Source organism: Fukomys damarensis, unplaced genomic scaffold (genome assembly GCF_012274545.1).
Source record: "Fukomys damarensis isolate Sample0158 unplaced genomic scaffold, DMR_v1.0_HiC HiC_scaffold_16, whole genome shotgun sequence".
Lineage (NCBI taxonomy): Eukaryota > Metazoa > Chordata > Mammalia > Rodentia > Bathyergidae > Fukomys > Fukomys damarensis.
The window spans coordinates 45,550,078-45,559,778 of NW_022900928.1; the positions used below are offsets into that span (position 1 = coordinate 45,550,078).

The 9,701-nt window shown below is 38.4% G+C and overlaps 1 protein-coding gene across 1 annotated transcript in view; it reads right to left on the reverse strand.

Annotated features, from left to right (window-relative positions):
* Cwc15 (CWC15 spliceosome associated protein homolog) overlaps window positions 1-9,701 on the reverse strand; it is a 17,980-nt gene extending 8,279 nt beyond the window's left edge. The window contains exons 1-5 of the mRNA XM_010633653.3: window positions 9,556-9,701; window positions 8,271-8,410; window positions 7,483-7,595; window positions 7,185-7,273; window positions 6,030-6,137 (exon numbers count right to left, since the gene is read on the reverse strand). Coding sequence (XP_010631955.1) covers window positions 6,030-6,137; window positions 7,185-7,273; window positions 7,483-7,595; window positions 8,271-8,401 — 441 coding nt within the window. The 5' untranslated portion in view covers window positions 8,402-8,410; window positions 9,556-9,701. The remainder of the gene's footprint in view (window positions 1-6,029; window positions 6,138-7,184; window positions 7,274-7,482; window positions 7,596-8,270; window positions 8,411-9,555) is intronic.

The following is a 9,701-nucleotide window of genomic DNA, read 5'->3' on the forward strand; positions in this document are numbered from 1 at the left end:
CAAAAAAAAAAAAAAAAAAAAAAAAAAAAGTGACAAAGGGTTTCATGTAACTGATAATGTTATTTCATGGTATACTCAAATATTATTCATGCCTTCTAAGTGCACAAATCTCCCAGGACGTTTTTTGTTTGTTTGTTTGTTTTGGAGGGGTACTGGGGATCGAACTCTGACCTTTGCACTTGCAAGGCAGGCACCAGGACGTTGTTTTTTTTTGGTACTAGGGATTGAACTCTGGCCCTTACTCTTTCAAGGCAGGCAGTAGAACCACTGAGTCAAACCCCCAGCCCTCCCAGGATATTGTTTATGGTATTGATCTTTTTTGACTCAGTTACTGCCTTTCTCTTAAGAGGTACATGTCAAGTCAGCACGAGATAACCAGTCAAATAAATATTTTTTCTCAAGAACTTATGTGATGTATATTGTATATGTCACCACGCTTAGGGATGCTCAAACGCCAGTCAAAACAATGTCATACACCAAAAATTAAGGAATAGACATTATGAACTTCTAATGTACATTTATAGGCCAATATGTATGCTTTCTTTAGATGGTATCCTACTAAAAGATAACAAATAAGAACTAAATAAGATTTTCTTTATGTCATTTAATGCCTTGTGATTAGATGGAGGTGTCTGACTGAAAGAGTATTCTATACTAAGATGGACATGTCAGTGTTACAAAGAGTGTCATCATGATTTACAAGCTAAAATACTTTGTGTGTCTCTTGATCTTAGGTTTTTCTCTATAACGTATAAATGCTGTGTTAACATTCTGCAGAGATTCAACTACTACTAAAATAACCACGTTTAGTAAGAAGAAAAAACAGCTCCTTTAACTATGCATTATATTTCAAAATGCTTAATGTTCAGATAAAATTGTAATAAGCTCACTGCTCCTACTGAAATACTTATGTTACTGATCTTTTCTTCTGGGTGCGCAATAACTAAAGTTTGGAGATCCAAACTAGAAAGGTAAACTGGGTTATGAGGACAGCCAATATTTGGCCCTGGCCCCTCAAGGTCTCAAGATCCAGGATATAAAGGAATCTTTCCTATAGGATCCTACGTTTTTGGTAAATCATTCAATCTCCTGAGAAGGGAGATTGCTGGTCACCAGAGGACAAATGTGCCAAAGGAGGGTCACCAAGGGGGAAAAGTCTCCCATGCTTTCACTGAAAGCAACATATAGTCAAGCAAGGCCATGACCCATCCTGACAGCTGACACTGAGAGGAGAGGAGGGGCTCTATACTTGGTTCCAAAGTAATGCCTGAAGAGATTTAACTGACCATGATAGATAGTAAGAGGTTCATGTTGTTTAACACAGGTCTCACTTTAACTTGGTCTTAAACACCCAGCAGAAAAGAATAACTGAAAGAGGTATAAAATAATGCCATAGTAACAGAGCTGGATATGAAAAGGGGCTCTATGACTGGGGATTCTGCTGCCTTGATTCTTGCAAGCAAAAGGTCCCAAGTTCGATCCCTGGTACCACCCCAAAATAAAAATAAAGAAAGAAAGAAAGAAAAATAAAATAAAAAGGGGCTCTAGTCACTGATCCCTTCTTGCAGTTTCCAGCTCTACCAGTAGCTGACCATGGTTATAGGAAAAAACTATGGAAAAATCTGTAAAAGCTCAGCTAGAGTTTCAAATTTCTTAGCAAGATTTGTCCTTCAAATTCTCTTATCTTCTTACTACTAAAACTAGAGTGACTTATGACAAAGTATCAGATTTATAGATAACTGTAAGACCTAAATTACAAGCCCATGCTAAATGACAAAGGGCCTAGGAGACAGTGCTCTAACCCCCTCCCATTGTAGCCATAGCTCCAACCTTTGTTCTAACCCTGGCTTAGGAATGTAAGGCAATCTTGTACTGTTTGAAGTCCTGATCCGAATTAACGTGTAAATTAGTGGTTCCAGACAAAGAGACCCCAAGTTAATTGTCGAACTGTTTGCTCATCTGGAATGTCTTGGTGACCTTTGAAACATCCTATAGGTATCTCTCACCCATCAATATGTGACTGCCGAGTATATGGCTGCTGACCACCAGCTCAAATCAGCAGACCTTGGTCCCCTGCCTGCAAAACTAAAATGTTAACCCCACTATAAAAAGGACCTCAGCTCCTGAGCTGGCATCGCTCTGAGCCAGCTACTTGGTTCTGAGAGTGCTGTCTGGCCAGACTAATAAAGGTCTATTTACCATCTAGCCTGCTGTGTTCCTTCCTGGGTGACTCTCGTTCCTCCGTCAGCTCCCGGAGCCTCGCTGAGCTATAGGTCCCAGCATCGTGGAGGCCCTTCTGGCTGTTCACGGCTTTCAGAAGTAAGGCTCTGGGTCTTGCCTCTGGAGCCATCGTTGGGCTATAGGACTCAGCATTGTGGAGGCTCCGTGGAGTGGAAGTGAGACTTTGAGTCTTACAATAACCTCCATCAATAAAAGTGTCTAAGAACTAACAGGTTACATTTCAGTATCTAGATGTGACTTTCTCCCCAACCTGCCCTTCCATTCTAGTGTGCTCATGATTAAATTTTTCATGTTCTAATTTCTTAAAAGTTTTGTCTATTCTTGCCTAGAGGCCACCAAACTCCAAGAAGGCATACAAATGGAACCAATGACAAATGTGCTAGACTTCTTTTACTGGGATCCACCAGGTCTACCTTGTAATACAGCTCATAACTGCTAAACTATACAATGACTTCTACGTTGGATTCTGAATTCCCCTCAGACCTTACCTTCTCATCGTCTGTGGGAGGCTGTTACTAGACTAATTCCTCCTGGTGGAAATCCGTGTTGGCTACATTCATAGCAATCCTGCTGACCTTATAATCTGGTCCGTGTCCTCTTAACTGTTTATTTGGCTTTGTCTCCTCCAGACTAAAAGCTATATAATAGTTACCAAAATGACAATACCTGGCACCTATAGAAGGCCTTTAGATAGATCCTCTGTACAGTAACTCTAACTGCTGATCACAACTATGAGCCTCTTCAGATGGAAGTAGCCAGAAAGGTCTTCACCCTTTGCCCCCTCACAGCAGTTAGGGGAACTTCTTCAGAGGGGGTAATACTACAGATAGGAAACTTAATTAGGTATCTTGTAGGCAGTTAGATAGGGCCAGCCAAGAGGAGCCAACCTGGAGGACAGTCAAGGAGCCAATATGCAGGACAATCAAGACACATTCACTGAAGGCCAGAATTGTAAAAGGAGAGGAAACTACCACATCCACGTAGGATGAATAGCAGTGATTGATATTCTAGATAGGTATCAATGGGGGGGGGGACAGAAGGACAAGGTCTTAACTCAGCCTTTCCAGGAACTATCTATCCCTGACCCACCTTTAAGGGAAATCATTGTGTGCTTGCTATGTGACTTGCTCCCCCATTTGACTCCCATTTAATCAATATCACCGGAGTGACTAATGTAATCTTATTGGCTGGCCATGGTTCTGCCCCACCTCATAATTTTCAATTGGGTCTTATAGTTTTGAGCCCTCCTCACCTCATGGTTTTGCTGTATAAAACATCTTTGAAAAGTGGCCTGAGTGGGCAACCCACTTTCTGGTCCCCCTTCTGTCTCTCTTAGACAGAAGCTATATTTCTCTCAAATTTTTCCTACTCTTAAAAAACATATATAATCAGACAAACTACTATGTAAAAGAATACATTCCATTTAACATGCACTTCTATTAACTTACTTGACATATCCATTTCATTATGATTTACTGCTATTCTTTATTTTTATATTTTACCTCTCACTCAACACAATGTCTTTTTTATTTTAGCATCAAACTCAAATTACCCGTTTCATTCTCAAAATTAGGAATATAAAATGTCTAAAATCCTTAGCTATAACTTCCACACCTAATAACATGTATCTTTATATAAATCCAATTTTACTTTGTTTGGGGAATTACAGCAATTAATGATTTAACAGATCTGGAAATTACCTTAAAATGAATCTAGTTTTCCACAAAGGTTACTGATACTTCATTTTAATGCGAAAATGTGAATGATGGATTTCATTCTTATCAAGAAAACAGAGAGCTGGGGATTTAGCTCAGTGGTTCTGCCATCTGCCTTACAAGGACAAGAACCCGAGTTCAATCCCTGATACCAAAAAGAAAACTGAGAAGTGAGATGTTATTTGTAGGAACACAAACAGAAAAATTCCTTCAGGTCACATTGCTCAGAACTTAAGTAAAGTCAGGAACTATCCCTCAAATGAAGAATAGAAAACCTTTTTAAAAGTATATACAGTATTTAACAAACTATTCTATACTTAAGGTACACAGATATTTTTCTGAGACTCTAGAAAAACAGGAACCGAAGTATACTTGTGTCCAGACTTTGTGTTAACACACAGGTGCTAGACGTTTTATGTGTAGAGTACTGTTTCCTTTAGGGTCACTTGATTACTACACACAGCACTGGCAGAAAAAGGCATCTACTCTTCCCATATTCAAATAACAAGCACATAAACTAATGGTTGGATAGCACACGGGTTGAAGTTGAGTAGCTGCAAATAGGCTGTATCACCAGCCATCTTAAAACATTTATCATGTAGCCCTTTACTACAGGAAGTATGCTAATCCCTGACAAAGGCTAATAACATTTTGATGTGGGAACAGCTGATGGAAAGGGAAAACAGGGACAAAAGAAACAAAATTGGGATGCAACTCCAAGGAATTTTTGTACAGAGATTAAATTCTCTTAACTTCCAGGCCTCTGTCTAAAATGTTTATCCTCCCTCAAGGTCAACCCAAATCATTTTCATAAATTTCTTAGCTCAGTATGTATAGAGAACAGGCACACTAAAAAGGGGAATGACTGCCCTCTAGTGGCAAGCAAAAGATACTGTTACTTAATTCTTTAGGGGCATTTTTCTTCTTCCAATCTGAATTCTAAATCTTCAAACTCTACCTCATATTCTACTTTTCTGAATTCCTTGACACTTCTGTGAACTCTTGTTTCTTTAGATTCTTAGCATTAATCCATATCACTATGTTTCTCCAAAGGCTTTCCATCTTTCCTTTTAAAAATGGAACAATTCTTATTTCAAATGAAATCTAACACTGACGTCCATAAAAAAATTGTGCTACTCTGGGTGAAAATGGGGGCAGATATCTCTACTTAAACGCCTTACCATGTATCAAGTAAAACATGTTCAAAACAGAACTCATCATCTCTTTCTGCTTAAATACATCCCTTCCACTTTGTTTGTATATGCAATCAGTTAGCTATTTTTTTGTTGCAGCAACCAAACCATCACCATACGTGGTCTATTCAATCTCCTTGATTGTTCTATTAGCACTTGTTTATTTCTCACTTCCAATTCTTATCATGCAAGTCATATGCAATCTTAACAATCTCCAGCTGAAATCAACTGGCTCCTCATAACCTTCAGAACAAAATCCCAGCACTGGTTTATAAACCTTAAATGCTCAGACTTGTGCTTATCTCCCAAATTTATATCTTAATCTATTTGCCTATTTCCCAAAAGATATTGAATTAGACATTATTTTCTTCCATGTAAATGAGGAGATTGTGGGTACCCAAAGTAGTCAGGTAACTTGCCCTAGATTATATAAGATCCAGACAGATATTACCTCAACAAGTGCCTAGGCGAGAGACAAGAAACTTTGTAGATCATGACTATATATTGTCTTGATTCTTCTGACACTTAGTAAACACTGACTGAAAGTGTATTGAACTAACAAGTGAAAACAATCACGCTGATGACTATTAGGGTGTCTGAACTATTTGAAAGGAATACCCAATATAACCAGAAGACTTAGGATGTCATAAAAATAATCAGATTTATAGATCTATAGGGCACTGTCATATTCAGACATGATTAGGAAAATTCCCAATACATGAAGATATTACTTGAGTTTAAAAATATGTGAGAAGAGGGCTAGGGATTTAGCTCAGTGGTTCTACCACCTGTCTCACAAGCACAAGGACCTGAGTTCGATCCCTGGTACACAAAAAAAGTGAGAAGAGGGGGAGATATAAATACTTAATACTGATTTTACCTTCCTGGCCTGCTCTTCAGCTCTTTCTTTTTTAATTTTTTCCAGTTCTGCAAGAAGAGCTGCAGTATCATCATCATCACTCTCTTCCTCAAAATCTTCATCTTCCTCCTAAAAAGACATAATTATAATTCATGATACTGGAGAGAAAATACATATTCACTTTTCCTCATAAAAATTGAACATACCAAATCTTTAGGGCAGAAATAAATCTCCCTGGGGGAAAATATACTTAAACATCATGATTAAAATCAACAATCAACTGAAAAATAAAGCCCCAGAAAAAAGCCTGTGAATTTTTACTACTATGTCCATTCCTCATAAAAAGTACCTTTCAAATTTACATGGCCAAACAGAACTTCACAAGAAAATATTCTAAAATCAGAAAGCAAATACCTCATGATGCAACACAGTACATATGTAGCGTGCATCATCCGAAGAGACTAAAAATAATTTCATGTTGCTAAAAGCAGCTGTAAGCTAGCAATTAGGGATTATTAGACACACAATAAAGGTACTAAGTAATTTCAAATGAATACTCATTAAATTTCACCTAAAACTGGCATTTCTGTTTTAATGAATGGTAGTTAACTCCATCAGTTAGGTCTACAATTAATTGCTGACATACGTGCATAATTAGATACTACCCATGACAGGTCACTTAAGATTTTTTTCCCACTGTTACACTGAAAATCTTAAATTACAGTTTATAAGGCCCCCACTGAATTTTAATGGGTTGATTATGAATCCTGGGAATCATTATGTGCACTGAGCTGCTGAACGAAACTTCAAATTTAATGAGGAAAGGCCCATGAGTATAAAGCTAGGGGGTGCAGTTTATAGAATCCAGAACCCAACCGTAAGTGCATCCTCTGAAGGAAAACATGCTAGCACAAACTCTAGAACTTAATGTAAGAACTGTGGCGGAAAGTATGTCCTTTAATAGATTGCTTCCATATTTGGTTCTCTAGAGATCAGACTTGTTCTTTAAGTCCTTAACATAAAATAAGTTTATGGTTGAAGTTAGAGACACATTTGAATAACACTATGTGAAAACAAATACATATCACTTCTAAAAGCCATGAGTATTAAAAACACATACTTTAGAAGAACATGATAAATTACTAGACAGAGACAAAAGAAGAAAACACAACCTACATCTGTTAGAGGATCATCTGCATCAAGGTTGGCAGCAGGAATCTGGTCTAACCGAGGCTTCTTTGACACTGAAGAGGAGTTTGTGTGTTCTGAAGGAAAACAAACATCTTTTAGCTCACTGAAACAACTACTGCACTTCTTACAATGTTTAAGAGATCTGTGGGTACAAAGAGTCCACATTAAAATCATTATGGCACTGTTAGAATTCACAAAAACATTAACACTTCCCCTTTGCTATATAAGAGAGAAAAACCATCAAAATGATTTTATGAGACAAATATTTGAGACAGTGTTGTACCTCGGGTTGGACGATCCCTATTTTTCTCTCTTGCAGCAGCTCGCTCTCTCTCTTCCAATTCTCTCCTAAAGTCTCGATTACGAACCTCTTCAGGGGCATCCTGAGTAGTTTGTCTAAATTAGAAACAAACCAGGGCAAAAATGTTACTTATCCCACCGAAGGAAAAAATTACATGGCTACAGCAACGGAAAATAATTCATGAATGAAACTTTGTTCCTTGAGCATAAAACAAGAATGAGGAGAAGATAACACATTTACCATGTTTCTAATATTTCAAGAAGTCCAAACTGAATCCCTTAATTTTCCTATAATATGGCTGCACATTGATAACAACTCACAGGCTTGTTACAAAAATACTTTTATCTCATATGGACTAGTGCTGATAGTGTTCATATCTAAGGTAATAATTACTATTCTATCTACATATGCAAATTCCTGGTTAAGAGGAATGCATGATAGCACTTTAAAATCATAGAGCATAATTTTATTGTCGACCCTTCATTTGCATTCTATTCCTATAAAACTAGGTGATATAACAAACATGATCATATACTATGAGCATGCACTTTATTTTTATTTTTTGTTTTTTTGAGACAGGGTCTCACTATGTAGTTGAGACTGACCTGGAACTCACTAGGTAGCCCAGGCTGGTCTTGATCTCATAGCAATCATCCTGCCTCAGCCTCCCAAGTGCTGGGATTATAGGCGTGTGCCACCATGTCTAGCAATGCCCTTTAATAGAGTTTGTCTTGTTTTGTGTATAGGAAAACAATGAAAGTCATCATTACCTGTATTTTATCTTTGTATGAGAGGGAAGGTCCCTACTTGAATATTGTTTTGAGAGTTGGCTCAAATCACCTTCTCCTTTTCCTCTTCCACCTCTTGCAGGTTCAAAAGTTGGCCTGGCGGCTGTTGTCATTTTTTATGCCTTGAAAAAAAAAAAGTTATTTCCAATACACTCTCATTTGATAAATTACTCAATATCTATCTTTGTGAAAAACTCCCAATTACATTCCCTGAAAGTTTTCAAAGTATGAGGCTCAAGGGTATGCATGGAATATGGTTTCTGAGGTAGCTCTTATTTAGAACAAAATATTGTCATAAAGATCTGAGTCGGTGTTTCTGCTCTTCTTTTGGTTGTGTGGCTTTGTACAAGTCTCCTATTTTGTTTCTGTCACCAGTAGAAAGGGCTAGTTCTCACATGACTGAAAATTAGGAGACATGACATGTCAAAGTTCATGTAAAATAAACAACTGCCATGACTAAGTCTTAAAAATATTCAACTTTATTCTACCAAACTAGGATTTGCAAAACATGTAAGCCTCAACAAAAGAAATAAGTTAACAAAAACTAAACAATTTAAAAATCACCAACTTAGTTTTTCAGTGTATTGGAGATAAGTGCTAAAATTCAATTGACAGTTACCCGGGCAGTATAGTTCAGCAATATTTTTGATCCAATTTTCTCCTTTAATAGCTATCATAACATAAATCAGACCATACGTGGGTTATGCTTAACTTATGTAAATTTTTATTTATATACACATATATTTCTGTAGGCGCAGAAATCAGGAACCTTACCCCCACAGGATCTTAATAACCAAAAATTAGGAATTCATTCTTTGTTACTTTCAGGTTTGAGCAACTGAAATACCTTTGCCTCAAACATGTGGCTACTAAAATTCTGTTAGTGTTGAAAAAAATCATGTGAATGGAATGGGTGACAGAAATAGATTTTTTTCCTTTCCTTCCTTTAATATACGTCTCTTAATAATCAGAAGGGGTAATGGAGTGTATTCGGTGGGGGAAATAAGGTATCTTGATAGGGCAAAGCCGCCTCCCGCATTATCACCCGGGAGCCCGCCCTTGGCCGTCACCATGAACTCGCTGCCCATCCACCGGTGGCCAATACGGCGGTGGGAGCGACCCGGGCCCACCTATGGGCCAGAAGCAAAGCTGCCTTCGCGCAGCGTCCTCGGCGGCTGGCCTGAAAGCTGCGGGTGCACCCCACATACCCACGGCTCTGGCGCCTTCACCACCCTCCCCCGACCCCAGGTGCCCTTTCCAACCTCACCTGTATAAGGAGGCTATATCGCGATCCTCCGGCCGCACACCTTGGCTCAAATACTAACAGCAGCTTCGGAAGATCATACAAACATCCTTGCGACGCCTGGTTCCCAAAATCCTTTGCGTCCACGGCTACGACCCAAGACCCGGAAG